Below are 27,057 nucleotides of genomic sequence, written 5' to 3'. Positions count from 1 at the left end.
AAGGGACTGACCTTAAAAATGCCACACACTCAATTCTCAGATGGGACCAGAGTGCACATAGGACAAGATCAGACTAATTCAACTTTACAAGTCAGCTTTTAGAAGCATGAATATCTAAATTTAAATTTACAAACTCGTACACACATAACTGTCTTTTAATTGTTGAAGACTTCATTGCTTCTGTTCACGTCAACTCTACATTCTTGGGCACTTAAAAGAATTAGGCTATTTACTTAGGTACCTAAATGTGGTTTTTAAAGCCTAATTTTAGGTGTTCTGGTTTCACATTCTTAATGGAAACTTTTAAAGACGTAGCACTTTCATTTAAATGTGTCTATAAAGTATCTCACATTTTTAAAAAGATAAATAATACTCTCCCTTTTTCTTTTATGGGTACTTTTGTATAAAATAAATGGTACAGAACAGCTACAGTATTCCACCTAAGAAGATGCATTTTAGCTTGTGATAAAAGTTTGATGTAAATACCACGATCACACTGAAGAGCTATGTCCTCTAAAAATGAGTCCCTTCCTTAAATTTATCAGTATGTCCTTGCTTTTGTATAGCTGTGTTTTAGACTATGAGATCTGCAGAGCATTGTCTTAATTTTGTGTGTCCAAGTCAACACTGAATACCCTGTCAGCAATTAACAAATAACAGTTATTCTACAGCATATGACTTTCACCCTTGTATGTCTGTCATGAATATTTAAAGCCCAAGCAGCAAATACAAAATCTTAATTTTTATCATTAATAATGAAGAAAAAAGTTTCATATACAGAAAGATAATTGTTGTGGAAGAGCAGAATTCTGTAAGGCTGGCATATATATTCTGTAAAGTACCCTGGCATCCATCAGAGCCAAAAGCACTTGAAAAAATGTCAAGTCACTACTGTGAGGAAGGGGGCAGCGTGAGCTAAATTAACCTCAAGAGCATGAAAAGTCAGTTATCCCCTTGGATGTACAAAGGCCAAAATGCCACAGCTATCTCTTCCCTCATGCTAGATAACACAGCTGTACTCAAAACAGGCTGATTGCATAACTATAGGGCAACAGGTAGGAGGGCATCTAACAATACCCCCAGAACATATGTATGCTTCATGGTTCAACCTTCCATTATAAAGAGGCACCTTCTGAAGCTAGGGATAACTGTAAAAATTCTCTGACAAAACGACAAATCACTTTGGAGGGCCCTGGCACCTTTTGTCTGATCTTGCTTGCAAATTACACCACGGAGTTCCTTCTCCAGGGACTCCCTGTTAACCACTATGTTCCCAAATGGATTCCAGAATGGTTTCCGTCTGGGCCAAGGACCCCTTGGTCTTGGATTTCCTCACTGCTATCTTATTCAAGAACATAAACTGGAATATCTCAGGTGAGACATCCTTAGGCATGATTCTTCTGGTACAGGAATCTGCTTGGGCTTCATTTGAGATTTAGTCTCCCTTGGACTTGATTTCTCAGGAAATCACTAAGTTAGTATCAGAATATTCATTTGTGACTGAAATTAACTGCCTCATTTACAAAAAGCAGCCAGCTTGGCTTACCATATCACTAGCATTAGGAGTCACATTCCTAGCCCCTAAACACAGCATAAAAAACACAGATGAAGACTAGTGGCAACAAATGGCTTCTTTTGGCTTTCAGAGCAGATTCTACCAGCACTGTCACCACTTTCATTCCCAGGCCCTGGAGCACCACAGGACCCGCTGTCAAGGGTACTCTTTCCAGAATTCATCCCACAGCCCCCAGGTACATCACGACACACATCTCTGAGCTCTAGCACTGGGATCTGTACATTCAGCTCCAAGTCACAGTAGAGGTCTGCATCACACAGTTATTCCCACAGTTACAAACACAGAAGGACCCATATGGAGAAAAACTGACACTCCAACCCCACAGGTGGATTCGTGTACACTAGTGGTACAAATCACCGCTCCTGTCTCCTCAACAGGTTTTTTTTGCCAGTATTATCCTTCTCAATGGCCCCCAAATGACAGAAATTAATTTCACACCAGCAACGATAAAGGCTGTACCTAGGATGAATACACCAGTGAAAGAAAGTAAGAGGGAAATGGGCAAAGAGGTTTCTCACAATTAACCAGGGCTGAGGTCTCCCATAAGCTAAATAGTGAGGGAAAGAATTAAGTCAATTCCATACAGCACATACGGGAAAATGAGAGAGATGGAGAAAGACATACAGAAAAATAAGGCTAGGGAGAGGTTCAGGAACAGAGAAAAAAGATTAAAAGGAAAGCAGGTACAGTGAGAGAAGAGACATGGAAAACAAAGAGCTAAGGCAAAAGAGAAGGACAGCTAGGAATAGAGAAATGATAAAATGTGGTCACTCACCCTGTCTGGAAGATTTTCTGGAGGAAGGTGGCTTATCTTCAGTGTTGGTTTCTGGGGTACTGTCCTTCACACTCTTTCTCGAAGGCCCATCCTCAGACCGTTGCTGTCAAATATTCCAAGACCTTCTTCAAGAAATATTTTGAGGGCGAAGCGATCGTGGATGAATTCAGGATCTTGAGTATTAAAACAATCTGTGTGGGATTGTCAGTCCCCTAAAACTGCTGGTTTTATCCCAGGATGGAGATCTTCTCTCCCTTCTGGCAGCTAAGGACTAAAAAGGTATTCCCCTGGGAGGCAGCCTTTTCACTGATTGTCAGATTATTTCAAAAATCAATTTCCTCAGTCTCTCTACCTGTAAATTTCTTCTTCCCTCTAGCTGCACCTTGTCCTTAACAGTGGGCAAACCTCTTTCTCTGAAAAAAATCGTGCTATCTCTGTGACTATTAACAGTGAAGACGGCCTTTTCCTTTCCCTGTAACTGGGAGGTGTGTCTTCTCTCCTTGCACAGGATATTTGAAGAAAACCCTCCTGGGATTGGGGAATGAGGGATCTTCCTTGGGATGAAGAAGAATGAGGTCAGTATTGGAAATTACCTTTATCTCCAGTGGTTTACAGCAACTGGAAAAGGGAAGAATATCTAAAACTGGCTCTACTTTTTCTCCTTTGCTTTCTCTGCTGCCTCCTGAGCAAATATGATTACAATTACTAGGTAAGTATCTAGAGGTGCTACTTATTTCTGCCTTGAGGACTGCCTCTCTTTGGCACATGCAATTTCTTCTGCGGAGACTCACCTGTTACTATCTGGTCTGGTAAGAGCTGTCTCCTCTGCTTGAGAGAGGAATTTCCTCAGTAGCAGGGGGGAGTGGGTGGTAAGGGTTGTTCTCACAGCCCTCAGAATCTGTGGTCTGAGGATGCCTCTCCCCTCAACAGGTATGGAAAGAGCTCCAGCAGGCTCTATTCCACAGTGAGGAAGAACAGACCCGCTTCTAGATAAGTCACAGGGCTTGGTGTCAGGGGCCTCTGCCCAGCCTTGGCTGGTTAGGGGGAAGGGGGCAAGTACTAAGCTCTCTCGCCAGGTGCGGGGAAGGCGGCTGGCTGCGGGTGCGCCCCGGCCTGCCAGCGAAGGGTGGGGAGGGGCGAGGGGGCGTCCCTCGCGCCGGGAGTGGGGCTGTCTAACGGGGTGTCCCCTCACGGCTGCGGATGGGGCAGGGGGGCGGCGGGCAGGGTGTCCCCCCACCCCGGCTGCCCGGAGGCTGTCCCTGGCTTCCCCCCCAGGCCCCAGCTCCTCTTGCCTGGGCCCGACTACCACGGGAGGCCGCGGCGGCCCACGGGCCTGCGCGGGGCTGAGCGGTCGCCTCCGCCGACTTCCGCCGGGCCTCGGCTTCCTCCCCAGGGGCTCTCCGGGCTCCGGCGCGGGGGGCCCCGGCCGAGCGGCGTTGAGTCTCTCCAGGCCCCGCCGCTGCCGCGGCTGCTGCTCCGGGCTGCGGCTCCACTGCAGGCCCCAGCTCCTCCCCAGCCTCCGCTCCGCCTCCCCGGCACCCTCTGGCCGCGGCCGCCCCCGCCTCCTCGGGTTAAGGAGGCGCCGGTCTGCGGGAGATATGGCTGCCCAGCGCGGGGGCGCGCACGGTACCCGGTGGAGGGAGAGCCCGGCTCCGCCCAGGTAGCCAGGCTACCCGTCGGGATCACAGCCTACCCCATCCCGGGAGCTCAATTCGCCCCGGAGGTGGCCGCCGCTCGTGGGGCCCTCGCCTCGCCAGGCCGCTGCCAGCAGCAGTCTCTTGCTGCCTCCCAGCTGGCGGCGGCAGGTGTTAGGCCACCCCTGCGGCAGCCGCGCACTCACCCGGCCGTCATTTCCTCCGGCCCGAGAGGGCTCCCCGTTCCATCCGCGGATGCTGCTCCCAAATGGCTGCCTGGGCCTGGCAGCCACCACTGCAGCTCCGGCTTGCCGCCCTGGGCAACTTGCACCAACCCCGCAATGGTTGCACCCTTCTCCAGCCCCCCAAAAAAGTAGACCCTCCATCCTTGGTAATCTTTCCTGGTGCCTTGTATTGGCCAAAAACCTATTGCAGTCACATCCCCAGATCTTAAGAAGCATTTCTGCTGCAACCCTGTTACAAGTCTCATTGCTATCTCTCCAACGTGTTACAACCAACTAAAACCAGATAGAAAACATTGTGAATTACAGTGTTGTCCTGCTTTCACCTATTTGACTGAAAACTGTGAGTCTCCTGTCAGTCCATTGCAAGGCTGGTCTTAGGGACACAGGCAGAGGCAACTATCCATTATTTTACAATGTGAAAGAGGACTGTGTAGTGAAGTAAACTAATTAGATCAAATGCTACACAACGTATCTATGAGGATGAACAGCCACTGCCTGAGATTCCCCCTACATCTGAGCTCAGATTTCTACATGGAAATCTGAAAAACAACCATGAAAGAGCCTCCCTTGGGGCCCCTACCCCAGTTATCTGAAAGACCCGCTGTATTTGATAAGGTCTTCTTTCTGTGAGTAGTTTTGCATTCACATGCCTCCAAATGGTAACACTGCTGTAAGGCTTGGAGTGGAGGATAGGACACATGCTGGAAGAAAATGACATTTTCTGAGTTTGCTTTTTTTTTCTTCTGGAAACTGTAATATGAAAATTGTTCTGATAGTAGAGGGAGTGTTGTAAGACTTGCTGCTTTTGCAGGGCTTATTTGACCATTGCACCTGCAATGACTCCTTGCATTTCTTCAACAGGTCAAAAGCTGTACCAAAGTCCCATGCCCTCGTATCAGGAAGTCACAAGAATGAATGCTCAACCTCCATCCTCTCAGGATACTGTCTTGTCTTCTCCCACACCAAAACTTTCTTCTGCCCCTAGGCCAGCAGCTCTGGGCATAGCTGTCCTCTCTGCGCTTCTCTGTCAAGGAGGGTTTCCTGCCCTTTTTCCCATATTATTCATGTTATCTCATTACAGATCCCATTACAGTGTTCCTAGTCACTACCAAGGGCCAACAACCATCTCTTCCCCTCCCACCTCCACAGCAGAGCTCTGTCCTATTCTGTCCTTTCCCCTACTCTCACTCCAGTCCTGGGTAAACATCTTGCTCCAGTTCCCTTGTCATTCTGCCTCTACTTGGACTTCTCTTTGGGTCTCCCTGGTATTTCCACAGCAAGTTCTCCAGTTTCCCTCTAGCTAGGACTTGTGCTCCTCTTAACTCTACAGACAGACAAGGCAGAAGCACCACTGTGCTGGGAGGCACTAATGGGTGGTGTCTGTGACTTTGATCTATAGCCAACTGCAGAGGTGTTAGAAAACTGCGGTCGAACTGAACACGTGCCAGGCATCCAGTGTGTCTTCCCCATTTATTTTTCCTTTTGGTTTTCAGGATCCTCTCTCCCAAATGAATGTCTGAAGTATGCCAGCTTTTTATAGATGAAAACAATCAAACAAAAATATATGCTGTAAGTAACTTATTCCACTACTTGAAAGAATGTAAACACAAAAATGCCATCCAGCACACAAAAAAAAGCCATTGGGAGGCAGGCCAAGAAATCAGTGTTGTAGAAACAGCAGAAGTGAATGAACCATGATCCATTATCATATTTTAGCATTCAGAGAACAAAAAGACCCATCCCAAAGCCTTTCCAAGCTAAGTAGAAGATATAGCAGATGGAGACATGTCAAAAAATGTGAAGTAGCCACCACATAACTTATTTTTACATTACATTCAATGTATTTTATCCTTCTCTTATTTTTTTCCAAGATGCCACTGGCATTGTGAATGACAAAATTGTTAATATTTGTCTAAGGAAAGCTACAAATTTTGACAGATGGGTAGCGGGCATTTGATGCTTCTGGTCTCCAGGAAGGTGTAGGAGGTGGCTTTGTTTTTTGGCAGTTAGAATGCCGAAACTTATGGTATTTGGAAAGGAATTATCTCCACATCCTGGCTGAAAGCCTGTCCCTTCCCTTCGCAACTGGTAATAAACAGACACCTCACCAATCCCGTGTAACATACAGGTATCCTAATACATTTTTCTCCCAGAGTAGGGTTTGGTGGTTGGTGGTTTTTTTCCAAACCATCTTCTCACCCAAGAAAATATTTCCTTTATATATTTTTATGTAAACATATATTAAAAAAATTACTTTAGTTGCTGTTGTTGCCTCCCCTGAACCATTTCTCAGACTGCTATAAGGAAATTATGTATCTGCCCCCTTTTCCAGGTAGCCCCGTGTAATTATGTGTCTTACACAATCAAGAGGCTAAAAACGTTTCAAAACTATGTGTTTAGGATATGTGCTCTGCATCACTACCAGCACAGACACACCTACTGGGAGCTCCGCAGTTTCAAAGGTTGGATAAGCATTAAGGGATGTGTTTGTTGGCCGAGCCTTGCACACCTGCAAAGGCAGATGCCTGGCGTTGCCTCGGTGTGACAGCTCCCCATTCCCACAGCAGGAAGGCTCCTGCGAGACTCTTATCGCCTGGTACATAGCCACGGGACTGGTCTTCTCCCCGAGCCGACCCCCTTATCCTGACGGTAAACGGGCTCACTCTCCCCCTGCCGCCCCCGCCCTGGAAGCCCGTTGGGGCAACGAAGCAGCGGGGCCCTGCCGCACGCCGCGCTCACACCAGGCATCTCTCGCCTGACGCGAGACCGGCCGCCGTTACCGCGCGTCTCCCGTCCCCACCTCCCCGGAACAGTCCCCTCGCACCCCGGGCAAAGGCCACAGGCCCCACTACCGGCGGCTCCCCTTCTCGCCGCGGCCAGGCGGGCGAGCAGCGCCAGGCAGCGCAGGGCCCGCGGCGGCGGCCATCGCGCCTCCTTAAGAGCACGAGGCAGCCCCCCCCGCAGCGGTCGGGCGGCTCCTCCTCGCCCCGTGTCGCATCCAGCCTGGGAACGTGTGGCGGGGAGCGGGGATGCGCCGCCAACGCTGCCCCGGCCCGGGGGCGGCCCCCTAGACAGGGTTAGCGGCTCCCCCGCTCAGCGAAGCGCGGGCAACAGTCTCGCAGCGGGCGGCCACAGGTCCACTGGGACAAGAGCCTCTACCGCACCGCCTCCTTCCCCCCAGTCCCGCTAGAGCCTTCATTCCACAGCGCCTATTGGCGGAAGGTGTGGGCACGGCTAGCCCATAGTCCACTGTCTGGTTGGATTCTGCCTCCATCCATCAAAGCAACGGCGACGGAGGGGAATTTGCCCTTCCGATTGGCCGTGGCCCGAGAGAAGGTGGTCCAGACAGCGAGGGAGAAGTAGCTCCCATTGGTCATCCCCCCTGCGTCAGTCAAACGAGTCACAAAGGGCCGCGCGTCCGGCTGGAGCGGGACGCGGGCCCCAGCGGTGGGGTGTTTGTCACTGTACGTAAGAGCCACTTCCTGTCCGGGCCCGACGGCTTCCGGTTAACTCCGCGGTCTGGGGCGGGTGTCGTCGACCTTCGGCTGGTGCATGCGCGGCGCGGGTGGTGGTGCCTGCCCCTGCTCCCGCCGCCGCGCGGCGGACGTCACGTCGCGTCACATCGCGCACGGTGGCGGGGCGCGCGGCGTGGGGCCGTCTCCCGCCGGGCCCGGCGGCGCTGGGCGGCGCGTGTGGCGGCCGTGGGCGGGCTGGGGAAGGCAGCGGTGCGTCCCGGCGCCTCCTCCGGGAGCTGCGGCCCTGCCGACATGCACTGACACTCGGGCTGCGGCGGGGACCTCCCCTCCGCAGCATCCTTGCCGCTGGAGCCGTGCGGGGGCGTCCGTTCCCCACACCTCTGTCACCCCCCCCACGCGTGGGGAGCGGCGTCTGCAAAATGGCAGAATGGGATCCATGTTGTCTTCTGGCAGGAGAGCCCACGCTGTGATATGTGCGAGCGGAGGGGGCTGTTCCCATCTGCCAGGCCTTTCTCGTGCTTTGTGACCAACTCCAGTGTAGCACTTGGTGTGTAGTGGTGATGACACATGAGGGAGCGCAGTGATGCTGTTACTGTCAGAGTGGTGTTCGTCCCCCTGTAGATGAGAGTAAAAGAAGCCATTAAATCTGATATTATCCCTTGCTCAGCAGGTGTTTCAGGATATGTTTAATCTAACTGACTTTTAAATTTTATTCAGCTGTGCTGTTTTGTTTGAATAACCTGTTTTAGCATGAGTAGCCAAACTTAGCATGAGTGGCTAGGATCACTGGAATTCCATGCCACATACTGTGAACCTGTCACGACCTGGTTGCTTGGTGATGGTGGCGCACTGAAGACCAGTACCAGGACATAAAGAGGAAACACTGTTAGTAGAAACTACAAACCATCAAAAACAGTAAAAAAAGCTGCCTGGAGGACAGAGGAGGAGAATCCAATAAGAAAGAAACCCCCAGACGCAGAATTATCATTGGACTAAAAGAAGTGTGGTCAGCACATGAAGGACAAGTGAAGAGCAGGTGCATGGACTGTGAGGGTTGAAAAACCCAAGCATACTTTTTGTCTCAGGGTCACCCTCCTTGAGATGCATCAAGTCTGGACTGTTTCTTTGCTGTACCTTTCCATTTATCTTTTATCTTTTGATTATTTTTTTTAAGCAGAGACATCTGGGACTATGCTACAGGAAATCCTAGGGTCAAGAACATTTCTTTAACAGCAGGTTTAACTGAATTCACAGTATGAAGCGTATCCTTAAAACTCCACTCAGGCTCTCAGCAGTGGAGTGTGTTTTATTGGTTAACAACTGTGTCTGTTAAAGGAGCGTGCCAGTGTAACCCTGCAAGGTTACGTTAAAAAATCACATCAGCCCTGCTCCAGAGGTTTTGGTCACTGGGAAAGATAACGGACTCTTTCAGGTGGACAGAATCCCTTCTGTCTCTCTCCATCCGGAAGAGTACAGTTTCTACGTGGACTATCCTGTCTCTGCCATGGGCCCACTGCTGCTATCAAATAGGACCTGCAACCATATAAATCGTTCTCTGAAATCCTCAGAAGTCTAGGACAGGTACGCTGGCTATGCTTTCAATACAGAAAGTCTTTTTCGAAAGAAGGAAAGTCCCAGACTTCATTTCTTAGTGACCAGTGGTTTGTTCTTTGTTTCTTCCAAGCCTGACTCTGTGCGTGCTCCATGCCATCACACGTTGTTGTGACAGTAATTTTTTCAGGCTACAGCTGCATTTTAATGTGCTTTGAAGCTGGTAGTTCTGTGAATTGCAGAACTAACAAAGCCTGGTTCCTGATTACTTCTGGTCTCTTGATTGGATTCTTTGACAACTGATAAGGCACAAGTTCTAACTGAAGTTTTTCCCCTAACTGGTGTATTTGTAATGTCTCATTTCATTCTGGTTCTCTTGTGCCTTTAAATCTTTAGTCTGAACCATGACCTTTCTGTCTGCAAGGACTAAAAGGAAGTATCCTGTATTTTGTCTCTTATTTTCATGAACCCTACAGGAGTTCTTGGTTTTTTTTAGATCTCTACAAGAGACTTTGATTCTTCTCATAGCTTTATAGCAAAGGTTTAAACCTGGGTCACCTGCTTTTCCCCTTATCTTTCAGACAGGCACAGTGGCTGTAGGTAGGTACCAGAGCAGATCAGGGCTCATTTCCAAGTATCATGAGCAGGAGGAGGCTGCTCCTTCTATGTCTGCCCAAAGTCAAATGCCTGTTTTAGAGACGTGCCAGCATATACCAGGCAAATGCTCTCATTACCCAGCTTTGGATAACTGGAGGCAGTTGCTTTCTTAAGGCTTTTTTTTTTTTTTCTTGAAGCTCTTCTTTGTGTGAATGATTAAATATGCATAGAGACAAAAATAGATGGATTATAAACCCTGGTTTTCAGGACATTGAGTCAGTAAATGGGAGGTACCAGGGAGATACAAAATGACAAATACTTACTGTAAGTAATTGCATGTTCATACTGTGATATCTCTGACAGAAAACAATGTGGGGAGGCAGGAGTTGGCAGGAAAGCTGCTCCTACAAGCTGGAGAAAATGCTTTAACCATGATGTGCTTGGTCTGCCCCAGCCCTTCCTACAGGTTCCCTCTGGTCGATTTGTGCTCTGAGTGGGCCTTTGGGAGTGACGTCTTCTAGACAGATGGGTAGGAGAAAATCGTTTGGAGGAGTCTTGTTCTGGAGCTTCAATTCAAGCTGAAAATCTTGGAGGATGAAGTCAGAGCTGAAAGAGTCAGCAAGTGCTTACATGAGAATAAGTAATAGTTAAATTCTGACTCCTTTGTGATTTCAGCATTTGTAAGGCCAGAGAGCGGGGGACCTTTAGGGACAAGATTCCTGGCTGTCACGGTCCAGCAGACCAGGGCATCACGGTCGTCTGGAGCACTTCCAGTGGTCTGGGGTCTGCTATGTGCTATTCTAGCAGACTTGGATGAGAAAAAGCAGCTTTCTGAGGAAGAGGACTGTCAGTGAACAAAGTAGATTTGTTCTACCTATGTTTTCAATTCATACTGGTTTTCCTTCAGTGTAAAACTTCTGTGCTGGTTGGACTGAAAGGAAGTAAATTTTCTTCATGCAATTATAAACTTATTTTTTGTAGCTAGCATGGTCATTGTTTGGATTTAGTTTGAGAACAAGAAGATAACACCCCAGCACAGAGTTAATGTTTTTCTTCAAGTGGCTTTCCAGTGTATTAGAGTTGGAACAAAGAGAATGCAGGAGCTTACTGTTATCTTAGCTGTTGTCTGGGATCTAAGGACTGTTCTGAGGACCCTGCCCAGAGGTGTGAGGCAGCTGGCGGGGCGGGAATGGATGGGGCAGAGCTTGACTGACATCCAGACTGATCAATAAGAATATTCCATGCCTTTAGCATCATGACTCATATTTAGGGAGAACTGGGTTTTTCTGGCTGGAGATAGAAATGGAGACCTGTTCCAGTACTGCTCCATTTTGGTTGAGTTCCGTTAGGGAGTTGCTCGGTTTGACCTTGCACTTTACTGACTCAAAAGGTGTATGTAGTGTTACTACATTAAAGATGATGAAGTACTTACAAGTAAGACATTTCAGAAGTTAGACAGACAAACTGATAATATCAGATTCTAGGGCCCAAGAGCTCACAGAGGTATTGTTACACATTATGTTACTATAGACTCAATGAATACAAAGCAATGTGCAGGAAAGTTATAAACTGATTCTCAACTAAAAAGCTGTATGTGAAAAGGTACCGTCTTACTCAGCAGTTAAGATGCTTAGGTGTGTTCTGAGTAATCTTCTGACTTGAAATAATTTTTACTGTTTTTCTTGCTTGTTAGCCCTTCAGAATTAAAATAGCTTTGAGAGAAGAAGCTGGATACTACTCCTTCCTGTATTGGATTGACAAAATTGTATTCTGTTTCAGAGAGTTAAAGTGAACTAACCAAAAGATCAATTAGTAGCTGTCCTTAAAGACAAACCATGTTTTGTGCCTCAAAGTTTGGGTCTTCATATTAGGCAATGCCAGGAAAGGAAAGCTGTGGTCACATCCCAGAGCTGGAACTGAGGAGAGCTCTGTCTGCTTGTAAGTGCAGACAGAAGTTGCTGTGAGACAGTAAACGTACAACCACCTCAAGTCACTTTTCAAAGAGCCACTACACTTCACAGACACTGAAGCATAGTAAGTCTGATTAACAGTCTGTCTACCACTTTAAAAGCAGATGCTGTGAAAATGCAGACAGGATAAAAAGTTTAATCACAATAGCTCGAACTAATGAGCAGTTCATGCCATTGCATTCTGACTGAGAAGCAGACATCAGAGTTAATAGTAAAAGACAAAAATCCTTAGAAGCACAGTGGATACCTATGATATCAGCAATAGTCTTGAATGACAACCATCCCTGTGGACCAAAGGGAAAAAATGATACCCATGTGACTTAAGTTATAATTTCTGAGAAACTGGGAGTCACACAAGAGGTTTCAAAATTTACAGCAGGAAGAAGCTTGAATTCGCAGCAAGTAATAATTAGGAGGGAAGCTAGAACAGGGAGTTCCAGAGAAAGCAATGAAATAAATGAAAAGTATAAATGAGAGTCTTCCAGGGTGTGAGAACCAGTAAGCCTATGAAAGAATTAGGGGATGTGTTGGATCAAGGGAGGTTTTTTCATATCCACCTTCAGTTTCGAGGATGCAGGAGGCTTTTATAATCTTGTCCTGCATCCATTCTATTTTTTACAATGAAGTAATTTTTAGAGATTGAGATCTCATAAGGAAACATGGTAGATTTTAAAACATATTATGGCATACTTCCAAGAGTTCCAGATAAATTCAAGAAAGAAGTAGTTGGGCACCTAGGCTTCTTGCGTAAGGAAAATATGTGGTCTCTCATAGAAAGCTGCCATGCTTCTAGAGCATCAGGAGAGGCAATACAGACTGTACACACAATTTAAAAAAGGTGCTAGGGATGAAGCGAGGAAGCAGAATAGCGAAACTTTCATCTGTTTCTTGAAAACTGGTAATTAAAAATATGTCAAAATGCCTGGAAGACTATGATAACCAAGATGAATCATTTAAGCAAAGAGTATCTCCTAAATCCCTTTCTCACTTTTCTGGATGTGCCAATAAAGAAGTTATTAAAAGAGAAAAAATTAATCTGATATATTTCGATTTTTAAAAGGCCTTTGAGACTGCTTCACAAAGACAAAATCTTGATAGGGAGAACGGATTACTAATGTAGGTCACTTTGGGGCCTTATCTTGTTTCATATTTGTATTCATGGCCTTGGCATGAATAAAAAGAGCATTTGGATGAAATTTGCTGATGGCATAAGGACAGAATGATCAGGATGTTATAAATGAATACTGAAAGAGCTCTGAGATTTGGATGAAATTGAATTTTGGATGAGATTCAGCTATGCAAAATTTAGTGCCATGAATTACGGTCTTTTATTTTTTTTTCCCTGGGACCTCACCAGTTGAAAATGAGAGAGAATGAGGAAAAGGACCTTTAATTATTAACTGATCACACACCCTGAACTGCTAAAAGGTAAATGGGATCCAGGAAAGTATCAAGCGAATGTTTTATTTAAAATATCGCTTATAGAATATTGTGAATAGCTCTGATCAGTCATTCTCAATAAAGATTAATTCAAAGTGAAACAGATGTCAGAATGTCTTCTAGGATTTTCTGGAGAATGAAGATTGTGTCACTGTAGTTTTGGCTTAACAACCTTGACTAGTAAAATTGAAACAGGGAAGATATCTGATGGGTAGCCAGAAACACACCTAACAGTAATCATCAGATAGAGAAATGAGCTTTTAATTGAAAGAATGCTACTGGTTTAAAAACAAATAGGTATAGAGTGGCCTCAGTTAGGCTGAACAGTAGGAAAAAAACAATCCAGAATGAAGTATGGACTTTCCAAAGTGGCCTTCCCTAAATTGTGCATACAAAAAATGTTAAAAAATTTTAAGCATTACAGTGTAAGATGAGATGAATTGTCTTTGAACAAGAACTGTCCTATAAGCAGCAAGTAAAGAGTGCAATTGAAAAATTAATTTTCATCATGGCAAAAGGTTAAAAGCAATATATCTTAAGGATTTATCCTGTGCCCTGTGTTGTGTTTATTGTTCATCTGGAAAGGGGAGAGAAAAGCAAACAGTCAAGCAACAACTTCTGCAGAAGACAAAGTAATTCAGTATACCCGTATCAGAGAGGACTCTGGAAGACTTCAGTCGGACCTAAACAGGGAAGGTGACTAGGCAGCACAACATTAATTGAAATTCAATGTCAACAGTGCAATGGCAAGGGAAACATTTAGGCTCATGTTACCCCTTGTGGGGTTTAAATTAACTCTATAATAATCACAGGCGTGATATTTCAGTGCCAGTGTGGACAATCTTGTCTGAATGCTCTGGGGAGGACACAGAAGTCTGCTCTTAAAGAGGAGATTTCAGGAAATAGTGACCTGAGCAATTAAGGCATGTAAAAACTCTGGGAGTTTAATAAAACTGAGATCGCTATCTCAGAAAGGAGGAATATAATAGAAGACACTTAGTTTATGAAAAAATCACTAGAGTAGAAAAAGTAGATTTGAGAGCCTCTGTTCTTCCTGTATCATAATATGAGAACAAAGGGACCATTCAATGAAACTGTGGAGTGAAAACGGGGAAACACTTCTCCATGTCTTGAGATTACACTGATGAATTCATTGCTGAGGAAAGTGGTTGAGCCAGAGACTTCACTAGCTTTCAGAAAGAACTGGACTTATATGTAGTTCTCGTGAGTTCCTAGCACTGCCATCAATGACAATACATTTGGGTCAGGGTATTTTATAGGGTTATGTCCCATGAGCTGTTGAGAGGTTGTGATGGGGAACATCCTGGCTGAGGATGCTCAGTTATCTGGTAGGTGACTGATGCCCAGGAGACACTGTAGTGGAAGATGTCCCAAAGCTGTGTGAGTCATGCTGAAACATAACTGAATTTGGAAGATACAGAGCTTGAGACGGAGGCTGACTAAAGTTTCCTTTCATGGACAGGCATCTGCTGTCCTACTCTGCCACTCAGCCTGAAGCGTTAGAGTGGAAACAGGAAAAGGAAACAGCCAATTAACTTGAACTTAATTCTGTTTTTCTTCTCTAAACTATTAAAGCTTTCTCATCAGTCCACATTTGAAAGCACAACATACTCCTTCAAGTGGTGTTACTGTTGGCCACCCACAATTTTAATTACTTGCGGGTTTTTTTGCCAATGTTGCTAACTATGTTCTGAAGTTGTTGGTTTATAGGAATAGTCAACATCAGATGCCTTTCTGTCCAATGAAAGAGGAACTGGAATAACTGTGTTCCTGTGCATAATCAGAAGATTTTTGTCTCAAACATTTGAAGAGACACAGCATGAATACAAGGAGGGGGAAACAGTATTTGGAAAGGCTTATGTGAGGTTTTCGAAGGATTTTTGAATGGCTGCTGTTCTGAAAATACTGCCCTCAGCTTAAGGAGTCTGTGTCAGGGAGATAGATTACTTGATGACAAACAAATTGGTAGTAAACATTTGCAGAGTCCCTAAACACCAGTAGGCCTGATTCAGTCTGTGAGCTTTGAAATTTTACTGTGAATCATCCTCAGCCCTTCTTGAGAATTGGTATGAGCCAGTTCTGCTCTGGGTTGCTCCAAATGGCATTGCTGCAGCTATGACATGCACTTGGTGATGATGCAAAATATTCAGAGCTAAGTTAGCCTGCAGCCTCTGGAAGAATTGCTGTCAGCAAGATGAGTAACCATATACTCAAAATGACCAATTCTGGGCTGGAAGGCTTATTTACCATTTGATTTTTGCCATGCAAACCAGTAGCTCAAGGATACAATGAAAGAGATATTTGTATTTCCCATTACTCCTCTTCAGTTCTTGATAGGCAGCACTAGATATAAGGAAGCTATCTTTTCCAGCTCAGAGAGAATGTGGAGATCTGCAGATGAAGCTCTGGGAACACAGGAACCCTCTGTTAAGTATTCAGAGTAACCTGGCTTAGTTTCAAAGCAGCATTGGCTTTGGCTCTGACAGGGAGTCTTCGTGTCTAAGTTCAAGTCAATGGGAGTTGTGTGGTAAAGCATGACTTTGGTAGAGCAATGCACTTGACCTATTAACCTGTGTTTCCAATAACCTGGATCCTGAAAACCAGCAACAAGCTCTCATTTTCTAAGGCAATTATGCTGAAAAAAAAAAAAAAAATAAACTTGGCTATGTCATCATAGGGAATCAAGCATTACATGTAGAGACATGCTTGTGAAAGATGTGTTTGGACCTAAACTGCAGTAGTCCCTTGCCCCAAATGATTTTAGTGCCATGCAGAGAGCATAAAGTAGTTTGGAAGTGTGAAAAGTGAACAACGTGTCTATAAATTGGCTCAGTGCCCACTCATGGAGAAAGGCTGACTCTGTGGTAGTAGTAAATTAAATTACTCTTCTCTAGCTTTAAAGCTAATGAGCATGGACTGACCATACTGTTAAACTCACCCTCCATAACAGGCTGGCTGCATGCAGATGTCCTTTTGGACCATTGCTTACCATGTGCTGACTCCTAAAACTTTATCAGAACTGTTTGGAAGATGGCTAGTTGGCTGCGAACATCAAATTTCAGTGCTGGGGAATGCTCTCAGACACCATTTCATTTACTAGTGTGGCTGTGTAACCAAATCTCTGTCACAAAATAGTTTGCAGTCAATGAAGATCTGCTCCTGTCCTAAGTTGTAAAAAAAAAAAAAAAGTATATATATATTCTTAATAAAAGCCTGTGTCTATTAAGCTTCTAGAGTCTCCTGTGTCTTTCAGACCTATGTAACCCACTGCCATCATACTGCGGTGGGATGAGGTTACCTTGTTTTGGAGCACAGCAGTGGGCTGACAGATTGGTGGGGTGTTTCAGACTGCCTAGGTTTGTGATGTCTGTGGAATCAGGTGTTTAACTCAAAATGGCTGTGGAACACCATCTGTCCCCGACTGCCTCCCAGCAGTATGATGGCAGACAACGCTGTAGTGCCTGTCTCTGCTCTGCGTCCTGAGGTAACAGTTGTGAATGCACTGGACTGAACATGAAGCTGGAACATGAAGCTGAAACATGCAGCAGTAGAAAGCTGGATGAGAGAATCTCTGCTGGTTAGAGCCCCTCAAACACACACCCTTCCTGTCTTGCTGGTGGGTGTCACTACAGATGTAGAGAATAAAAAATTATTTGCTTAAAGAAAAGGATGTTTACACCTGCACCAGGATTTTTTCCAATCAGCTCTTGTTGGTAGTGGGGATGCTGCATTGCAGAGTTCCTTCCTGGGACCACGCTGAGGGTCACAGTACTAGCAAACATCCACACACAGTCCCTCTGTCTTTTCTTTAATGTTATGAGTGCAGCTTCCACTGACTGCCCTCTCCTGGGGTTTACAGAAACTGTTAAAAGAAATGCCTCACCTTCTGCAGTGGAGGGCTTGTTTGGGCCCTCATGACACCATCAACAGCACACACAGGACTCTGGGTCAAAAGTGACATATAATATAGGCGAAAAGTACCAAAACAACGTGGATGGTCTTCATTAGTTTTGTGTGGCAAGAGAAGGTTCAGCCCTGAGACTGGGTTAGTGAAGCAGCTGCTGCACTTCCACAAATAGTTTCCCATGGGGCAGAAGCTGGTGCTGGTGCACCAACATCCACATGGAGCTTTAGTGTGGCTGCCTGCTCCCGGGATTTCATCAGCCAAGTTGCTGGGAGTGACAAGATGTCATGAGTCATCTCTGCCTCTGGGAACACCAGAGTGGGTGTTCTGTGCCTGAGTGGTAAAGTCAGTTTGCTGGAGCTGGGCTGGAGCAGGGAACAGGGGCAAGAGCAAGGCTGGCACAGAGAGAAGCACAAAGGCAGAGTTCGAACAAGGAGGTAAGCATAGGTGGGAGCAAAAACCTAAGGAGGACTACAATCAAATGCCATCAGAATGCCCTGCTTCTGAATTACCCATGCAGTTTTTAGGTTTGGGAGAAAAAATTCTTTTTAACCAGGGAACAATTCAATGACAACAGGGTAAATTTGTGACTACCTGCAGAAACTCTTGGGTTGTAGTTCAAGCCAGGCTTTAGCAGAAGCTGCAATAGTGCCCACGAAGGAAAAGGAATGTGTCAGGGCAAACCATCTGATGTGAGATGTCTGTCTTCCATGAGGCCTCTGCCCATAAGCCAGCAAAGGGGGACCTTGGCGAGACAGAGAGGGAGTCTGGGGCTGGCTGGTGCTTTGTTAGTTCCTTAGTAAGTAGAAGTGCAATCTTACAAGGAGATTTCTGCAACAGGCTGATGGGGTTGGTAATTTTACATTCATTAACTGACCCACTGTGGATGACTCATTCAGCAACTCTCAGAGCTAGAGTGATTTCTAATCTAGGGTGAGCTAAACCATAAACTTCAGAGGTTAGGAGAGAGTCTTGACTACAGCATGTGCAGTAGTCAAGAAAATTGCCAGTGTTGAACTGAAAACTGAAGAAGGCTTGCAATGACAGATAAAACCTGGAATCTAGATTAGATTAACTAATAAATAAATAATCTAATAACAGGAACATTCTCCCCCACTCCCTTGTAAAGTGAAGAAATTGTGATGTGGTCAGAGTAAACGCCTGTGGAATCAATTACGAACAAGCCCCGCCTGGAGAATGGCGAGGGCCTGGATCTTGGTATTTATTCTACATTTCCAGGTGCTCCTGAAATGCCACCAGATGGCAACAAAAATCCGTTTCAGCGCAGCAGGATCCTGGCCAGCGCTTTCCTGGCTGAAACGTTTGCAAGTCCGCAAAGGCTGCCTGCCGCTTCCCCACCCCACAAAAAAGGGGGGGGGGGAAAGAAAAAAAGAAAAAAAGAAAAAAAGAAAAAAAAGAAAAAAAAAAAAGAAAAAAGAAAAAAGAAAAAAGGAAGAAAAAAGAAAAAAGAAAAAAAAAAAGCCTACGTGATTTTATTGTCAGTAAGCACGTATACGCTGGCTTTTTGTGAAGTTGGGTACCTGAGGACAGTGAGGGGGTGGCGACTGGAGAGCTGAGCCGTCCACAACGGTGGGTGGCGAGCTGGTGTAAGCGGCTCCGCAGCCGCGGGCAGCCCTTGCTCCCGGTGAAGAGGAGCGTGGATGTGCCAGCCCACACTGCCATCAACCTCTGCTGGCTGTGCAGATGTATTCTCGGTGACCCAGAAACAAAAATAGCTAGGAGAGAATTCAGGACAGGCATTGAGATAGATGATCTGACTTCGGGAGAGCCCCGAGGAGCACCGTAGCTGGGACCAATGCCGTGCAGTTTAGGGTGGGGAAGTGGGGGGCAAGAGGGGTGCAGGGCTGCCCAGGCATCTTGAACTGGCAAACTGAGTCATGCAGTCACTGCTGTGAGATTTATCCTCACATCAAAATTAATTTTCTCTGGCAGCTTCAGTCACCATTGTGACCTCAGATGACTTGAGCACAGTTGCCATGGGAACCGGTTTGCTCTTTCCTGCATCCCATCCACTTATTGTTTCTGGCAAGCAACTGTCAGTCAAACATTACAATAAATCAGCCAGCCCCTCTGTGCCCCCTGCCTGTCTCTGCCCTCCTATTTTGCAACAGGTTACTCCTAAGAGAATGGCTGCCAGATCTTAGCCCTGCTCCCCGCTACCCATTGCTTAGCAACTGCTGCCTGAGGTAAGCGGGAGAGCCGGTTTCCAGGGGCAATGAGTACATTTTTACATCATAAATAGCTGTTTGGATACATCACCACACACCTCACAGCACGCCCTAGCTGTTTGCCAGGGCTCGGTTCAGGAGCAAAAACAGCTTCAGGCGCCAGATGACTGCAGGAAACTGAATCCCTAAAAATGGCCCTAGGACTGAAAGAGGTGAGCTTGCAAAAGAGGGTTTCCCTGTAGCACACACAGCTATTGTAGCTAATATAGTTAATTTAGCTAATTTGGAGACGGGTGGGTCATCTACCAAGTCCTGGCAGCTTTCCAGTTGTTCAGAGAAAGCAAAAAGCAAGTGAAAGGAAGGAGAGGAAGGAGGGGAGAGTGGTGAAGGGAAAAAGGGGAAGAAAGAGAGGGAATGGGTGGGAGAGCTGGGGCAAGGAGAGACAGCAGGTTTGGGTGACTGGGAGGGCAGATGGGAAGTGGCGTGATGGGCACCAGAGGGAAGAGTGGGATGCAGCTGAAGGTGGGAGGATTTGGAGTGGGCGAGTGTTGAAATGAATGCTTACCAATATTTAAGTACCCCAGAAAATCTATCTGAAGCTTGTAGCTAAAAGGCAAGATAAAGGAAATTATAAGTTGCAAAAAGATCTAGAACTGGGAACCTTAGGAAGGATGGGACTTGGCTGTAAATCTTTAGTCTTACGTCAACAGGAAGGAAATGCGCAAACTGTTTTCAAGTGCACATGCAACAGACGTGACATACATTGCAGATCCCCTGCAACAAACCAACAAGAGCTCTGCTGTAGACAAATAATAGTGCCTTCTATAGTGCACTGTCAACAGAACAGCTGTAGGAAATTTTATAGATCTGTGCACATCTGGGGAGCAGACTAAGAAGCTCTTTATGCTGGTTAAACCAAGATCATGCATCAGTATTTCTTTAAGTACAAAAGGATACAGCAAAACAAATAATTCTGTGCTATTTAACATTATCCATGATACATTATGGATATGTGTGCCTGTGTGTGGCTTTGTAAATGATCTGGCTTTTTACGGCTTCCTGTTTGTCATTTTTGGTAGCTTCTGCCCTCTTTTAGCAGCAGCAAGGAAAGAAAATCCAAGCCACTGGAGGAAACAGTTAGGTGCCATTACGAGCCAAAAGCATTGCAGTATATTAGTGTGCATTTAAAGACATAAAAGACATACTAATTGACCTTAAAGTTGAATGAGTAACACAAAATAAATATCTGGAATTTTGCTAAAGTTTCCCTAATAAATCAGCCATCCTCAGCCTCAAACAAGAACATTGTGTTTCAGCTGACACGGACAGTTTTGGCACTCATCGAGGCCTGTTGTCTCACAAGGAAAAGGAGGGCAATCTGGAATCCCCAGCAGACCTGACCCTATCCGGTATCCCCAGGCAGTGGCTGGCAGAGGGGAGTGCTGGAGCGGGTTTGCTCCCCTCATGCAATCCATTTTTTGCTACAACCTGCCCTTTCCTGGGTATTAGAGGCACCACTGGGAAGGTGGAATCAGGCCTTCTTGTTGTCCTCGATGTGAGCTGTTACTCAGCCCTATCTGTGACCTTTTGCCTTCATGCTTTAACTCCAGTATTATTTTCTAGTCTCTCTTTTGTTCCTTTTCTGCCTCCCTGTATGATTAGTGACAGTCCTCTGGGATCCTAGCCTCACCTTATCTATATCCAAGACAGAAAAGAACTTTTTTGTTGTTCTAAAAAAAAAAAAATACCATCTTTGAGACGGAAGCAATAAACTTGGAACGAGAAGCAAGCTCATGTTAACATAAACATGCCAAGGGGAAGTATCTAAATGAGAAAAGCCATGTGATTCACCTGGGAGTGAGTAAAAATCCATCTTGTGGGTAGATGAGTCTGAAGGGAAAAACAAGACTTGTGTCCTGTTTAGGATGATGAAGAAGCCATGTAAAGGAGCTTCTTTGGGACAGAAAGGAAGGAAAAAGAGATGAGTACCAAAAGAACAAAACTGAGGAGAGACTCTTGGACAGGATGTCAGAAACTGATAAAAACTGAGAGATGTGCAAATAAACACTGTTTTCTTGCCTGAATTAGGATTTAAATCACCTCTTAGATTCTAACTTGATCCATTTAACATGACTTAAAGCCAGTATGCTGTGTCCACGTTAGACTGCTTAAATGACCAGATTATCCTTTGTGGCTAACATCACACCTCAAACTCAGTCTAGATTATGCCTGAGAGGAGGAGATAGATGTTGGAAAAAAATGAGGCCGGGGAGGAGAAAGATGATGGAGAAGAGATGATCCAGAAGATAACTATTGTAAAGGCAAGGGGAACATGTAATGTGCAAGAGAGGGAGTGCAGGAGGTGGGCAGTGCTAGGTACAGAGTACAGCACTGAAGCTTGGGCGTGAGAGGGCACCTGTTACGGGGGAGTGCGTATGGGGCAGATGCAAGAGTGTGTGGTGAGAAGGGGAGGCTGGAGGAGCCACTTGCACATTCACATTATATTACTTATCTTGGAGCTTTGGCTGCAGAGATGCTAAGGTGGAAGAGAACAGAAGAAGGACCAGGGGATAATGGGATGACAAAATTAGAAGGCTTGAAGTCTATTTCTAGGTCTGGCAGTGGGAGGGTGATTGCATGTCAGGGAAAGCAGCTGAAGAAAATGTCACAGGGCAAGTGGTCAGGGCAAAGATTTCAAATGGTAACAGAGCTCCTCCATGAGGATTATCTGGGTGTATAATAGAGGGATGCTGCAGGCAGAGGGACCCCCAAGGAAAAGAGGCTTGTGGGAGAGGTGGTGCAAGGTAGGAATGACAGAGGTGGTATCTGGGGTGAGCAGACATAGGCTTGTCTGTGTTGGATTGCTGTGATTGGTCTCCACCCAGTTTTCCAGGTTGTATTAGTTTGCGCTCATGCAATTTGTGCAGTGAGTGGGATAGGTGACATACATTTTCCTGTTCCCTTTGAAAAGGGGTTAAATTTATTGTCACTTAAACTACTGTGGTTCTGTCTGAATTTCAAATTGGTGGAGCTTGACATACTCCCAGGGTCAAGTCACAAAGTGCAGCAATTGTTGCGGCTCTTCAAAGCTGAAGGGAAGTTGGGGTACAGGGGACACAGAATGGGAGGACTTGAATACCATTGATTGTTGTCAAATATTGCAGCATCTTTCCAGCTGGGGAAGAGCCAGAGTGAAGTCGAGGCAATTGTAAGATCCTCCCTGCCATGGATAAAATCCATATCTGCTCTATGAGTCCTACTACCACTGCTTAACATGCCACTAACTTTTGTGTATGTATGCATTTGCTCCCATTCTGATTGTACCTGCCTGCTTGAAGGCTGCCAGAAAGGGGTACAGAGGCAACAGAAGAGAGGGTAAGCTATTTCATCATGGAAACTTGCCGTGGAGTATAGGGAATAGCTTATCTAGCTGACAAGTCAGTCTCAAATGGGAATTTGGAAGAGAAAATGTCCCCACAATAGGGATTCTACCCCACTGAGGTATCTTGGACACTTCCATTGGTTTGGTGGGAGTTGAAACATGACTGCCCACCAGTTGAGCATGTGATAGGGGAAGGAAAGCAGAGTGGAACTAGAAAGGCTGGTGTCTGCTGGGGAACATGGGCATGGTTTATTGCCTGAGAGCTGTGCGTGCTTGTCGACCACAGCTCTCTCTGGATCTCTGTAGCCATTTCTGTACTAGAAAACAGAGAACCCAAACTTACCTCCCTGCTGTCTTCTGGGCACCTTAAAAACTGACTGATGGAAGAGGCTGGGCAGGTTCAATGTCCACAGTTGCTGCCTGGCAGGAGACAGCTGATGTCTGCAGAGCATAAACTTGTATAAACCTGTTTCAGCACAACAGTTTACATCAGGTCCAGAAAATAGGTGATTAGGAGGCCAGAATTAGAGACAGAAAAAGAAAAATGGTGTTCAGGCATGTCATGTCGATTCTCTGTGAGTGGGGTCAAGTGCACTACCAGCTACCAAGGTTCTGTTCAGCCTTTTGAAGGTCTCCGTGGAGAGAACAGTCGATAGGTTTCCAAGAGTCTGTGTTGTTCAGTGTTAGCTTGGTCCTGTCTTTGACCAGATTGTGTCCTGCCAACAACAGCTTAGGAACAGTGTCACAGTACTGAGCAGTGCTTATTCTTCTCAGTAAAAAGCAAGAACATGCTTGGGATCACGTAGGCAGTCATGATGATATTCTCATTTTCTGTGCAGCAATATCCCAAGGACTGTACCCCAGCTTCTTTTGGTGCTTAACACTGCCCAGTGAGTTCTTCCCAGTTTAGGGTGATTGTCCTAGTGGAACATCAGTTTCCTAGTCACCTAAGCACAAAAATTTGGAGTGCAGCTCTAAAGGTCATTTTCTTGTTTCTGATCTGGGCTAAGTGGACAGAATCTGACATGTGTAGGTTCTCCTGATAGCATCGGCTGTGCACTTTCCCAGCAGGCAAGTGAGGGTTTATGATCCATAACTACATTTTCTTGCTTCCCAGCAAATTATTCTTTGGTGCCAGAGGCTTCAAGTGAGTAAAGGAGCATGAAATCTAGGATGAACATGAAACACATTGAAAATACAGCATTTATAGTGGCTCCTTTTAGCAGACCTAGAAGCTACCTGTGTCACAAAGTCTGCTTTTAGTCCAGAAGAAGATTGTGGATTGCCTACCTGGTGAAGCACTGGGCCTCTGGATATTTGGTTTAGTTTATGGCTCCATCACAGATTTTCTCTTGCGTCAAAACGTGTAATTGATACATGCCTGGTTCCCATGTCAGCAAACCAGAGCTAATACAAATTGTTTTCCCTTCTGCCTGCGGGTGTTGAGATAGTTGTTCAAGGCACGGCTATCTCCTACAGTTTAGATAGTGTTTTCTACGTGTCATCCTGGTTTAAGATGGACATTTTAAGAGGACTAATTAATCCCATTAATAATCGATCCCTAGCTGGCTCCAGGCTCTGAAGATAATATCATCAGTAGTTTCCTTTGTTGGTTTCTGCAATATTCTGAGCTCTCTGGAGTAAACTCTGGAAGAAACAGGGGAGTGGCTACCATGGGGAAGTAATTCCAAATCTTACGCTGAGCCTGACACAGGATGGGATTCAGGGAGGCCTGGTTCTGCTGGATGAACATCTATTTTTCTCAGATAATGGCAACAGTTGTCAGACATGTATTTTGCTACTCCATTTTGCCCCACCATTTAAGGTGTTCCCATAAATCTTGCAACAACCCTCGGTTAGGAATCAATTGCAGATAAATGTTATTTATGAAGTTTTGAGCTTCACTGCATTTTTAGGTCAATTTAGGGTCTCGTGACTAGCACATTGTCCTGTCTGTCTCTGATTCTTCTGAAAGCCTGAAGAATGTGTTATCTGATAAGTCTCTGGACCTGTTAAAGGTGGTTTGGCTCGGGGTCCCAAATTCCAAGGGAAACCTGAACTCTTGGCATGGGTTAGGCTGAATGGTTGTGGTGCCCTGTACCTTTGTGATACAAAGAGCTGCACAAAGCCTGCAGCTAAAGTCAGGGATAGTGCAGGAGATATTTCTCGACCAAGAGAAAATTACTGAGTTACTGAAGTACTGGGATTTCAACCAAAAAGAAAATTCTTCTGTGGACAGTGGAGGAATCCTGTACCTCTTCTGTCCCCATTACTCAGTGCTGCACTAATTGCTTCATATCACACAAAAATGCTGCAAGAACATCCTTCCCTTACCCTGTCATGCAACTTGTACCCAGTTACTTTCTAAAAGTCAGAAAAATATCACATACTAGAAAGACAGAGGTTTCCATATCAGCCGTTGCTGTTTCTCCTTTTCATGTTTATTATGTTCTTGTCCTTTCTTTCACAAATATATTTCTTTTGCACAACTAGTCCTTTCTCGCATTGTCGTAACCTGCATCTTGTTCTTCTCTCACTCTTTTTTCCTCACCTTCCTTAATTTTCTGTAAGATAGATATTTTGTTCCCTTTTTTTTTGCTTCAACTCTTTTTCATCCCTTTTTCCATTTCTCTGTCTCACTGTGCTACCACAAGAAGATCTAGAAAAACAGATGTGAGTTAAAGTTGGAGAAAATGAGTTCTACAGTGACTGTAGTGCCAGGACGCGGGCTCAAGTTAGGAAGCCTAAACAGGCCATACCCTACCACTGTCTATGCACACATGAGAGCGTTTCCCAGGACCACATTAATGTCTCTCATAGTTCACCCACCCTTCCTTCAGCTGCTTGTTCTACAAACAGGTAGTGTAGTGCTTGTTATTTAAGACAGACTTCAATGCAGGGTCTTCTGAATCTGAAAAGAGATATAAGCAGCATTTAGGAAACCACACCTAAAAAACATGTTCCCCTCAAAACACACTCAGTGGCTATCATAAACTGGAGGCAAAATTCTGTCATTGCTTTATTTCTGAAAATTCTCTTTGCATCCTTTCTAGATGAGACACAACATGCAGTGATGATTAATGTGCTTTTGGGAAGCTCTTCTCATTACTGGAGGCAACTGCAGTGGTGTAGGCCCTAAGAAGTTAGCAGCTGGAAATTCTGGGTCAGACAGTGGGACACATCCCCATACAAAGAATAATTAAGAATGCATTGGGTATGAAGCATGAGGCAGCCTGATTCTTACCTTACATGGCATAGGTACAGAGAGTTGGCTTTCTAGTCTTCATTCCAGTCATTTTTTTCAACATGAGCATGTTTGAATTTAAGAGGAAGAGGACATGTATATTTTAAGGACTACCACAGGTAGTTATGAGACCTAATCAGGCATTCAGAGCAGCCTGGTGAGTAGGTTTATCCTCCAATAACAACTTGTGGATCCATGAACACCATGTCTAGGAATATAGCAAAAGTGTCATTTAATCATAGAATCAGAATCATAGAATAGTTTGGGTTGGAGGAGACCTTCAAAGTTCCTCTGCAGTTGCTGAGACTTTCAAGATTGGTTTTGTATATTTTGTATTATTTTCTCTATTCTTATTAGTAGCATTAGTAAAACATTTTTAATTTTTCCAACTCTCTTCTCTCTGTCCTTCTTTTGCTCCTGACTGCCTGTCCTTAGTGGGAAGGGGGGAGAGGGAGGGGCTGAACGCTGAAGCGGGGGAGGGAGGGGGCTAACAATACATCTGCCAGGGTTTTATTGTCACCCCGCAATCAAAGCCCTCGACACCAGGGATGAGGCATCTACTACTTCTCTGGGCAACCTGTGCAAGTATTTTACCACCCTCATTGTAAAAAATTTCCTCTTCATGTCTAGCCTGAAACTCCCCTCTTTTAGTTTTAAACCATTACCCATTGTCCTATTGCAACAGACAATGATAAAAAGTCCATCACCATCTTATAGGCCCCTTTTAAGTATTGAAAGGCCACAATAAGTTCTCCCCGGAGCCGTTTCTTCTCCAGGCTGCACAATCCCAACTCTCTCAACCTGTCTTTGTAGGAGAGGTGTTCCAGCCCTCTGATCATCTTCATGGTGGCCTTCCTTTAGACCCTCTCCAACAGGTCTTTCCTGTACTGAGAGCTGGACACAGGATTCCAGGTAGCATCTCACCAGAGCAGAGGGGCAGAATCACCTCCCTTGACCTGTCGGCCATGCTTCTCCTGGTGCAGCCCAAAATACGATTGGCCTTCTGTAAAGCCTTTGACATGGTTGCCCCCCAACATCCTTCTCTCTAAATTA

General features: G+C 45.4%; 2 protein-coding genes across 2 annotated transcripts in view; one reads left to right on the top strand and one right to left on the bottom strand.

Moving 5' to 3' along the window:
- Nucleotides 1-45: 45 nt before the first annotated feature.
- On the bottom strand, nucleotides 46-16,267 carry LOC135578146 (dapper homolog 3-like). The gene is made up of 4 exons (XM_065048442.1): nucleotides 16,224-16,267; nucleotides 10,319-10,460; nucleotides 3,143-4,020; nucleotides 46-2,905 (listed from the first exon to the last, which is right to left on the bottom strand). Exons 1-4 carry the CDS (start codon nucleotides 16,265-16,267, stop codon nucleotides 2,665-2,667), a joined length of 1,305 nt encoding a protein of 434 aa, XP_064904514.1. The 3' UTR covers nucleotides 46-2,664.
- A 3,048-nt stretch (nucleotides 16,268-19,315) lies between these two features.
- The window catches only part of LOC102088151 (solute carrier family 2, facilitated glucose transporter member 3), a 32,195-nt gene continuing 24,453 nt past the window's right edge, over nucleotides 19,316-27,057 (top strand). Inside the window, exon 1 of the mRNA XM_013369476.3 lies at nucleotides 19,316-19,590. Within this exon, the coding sequence (XP_013224930.2) occupies nucleotides 19,570-19,590 (21 nt within the window). The 5' untranslated portion in view covers nucleotides 19,316-19,569. The remainder of the gene's footprint in view (nucleotides 19,591-27,057) is intronic.

Source organism: Columba livia, unplaced genomic scaffold, assembly GCF_036013475.1.
Source record: "Columba livia isolate bColLiv1 breed racing homer unplaced genomic scaffold, bColLiv1.pat.W.v2 Scaffold_83, whole genome shotgun sequence".
In the NCBI taxonomy this organism is placed as follows: Eukaryota; Metazoa; Chordata; class Aves; order Columbiformes; family Columbidae; genus Columba; species Columba livia.
Note: the sequence above shows the minus strand (reverse complement) of the source record. Positions and strands in the feature narration are given on the sequence as shown.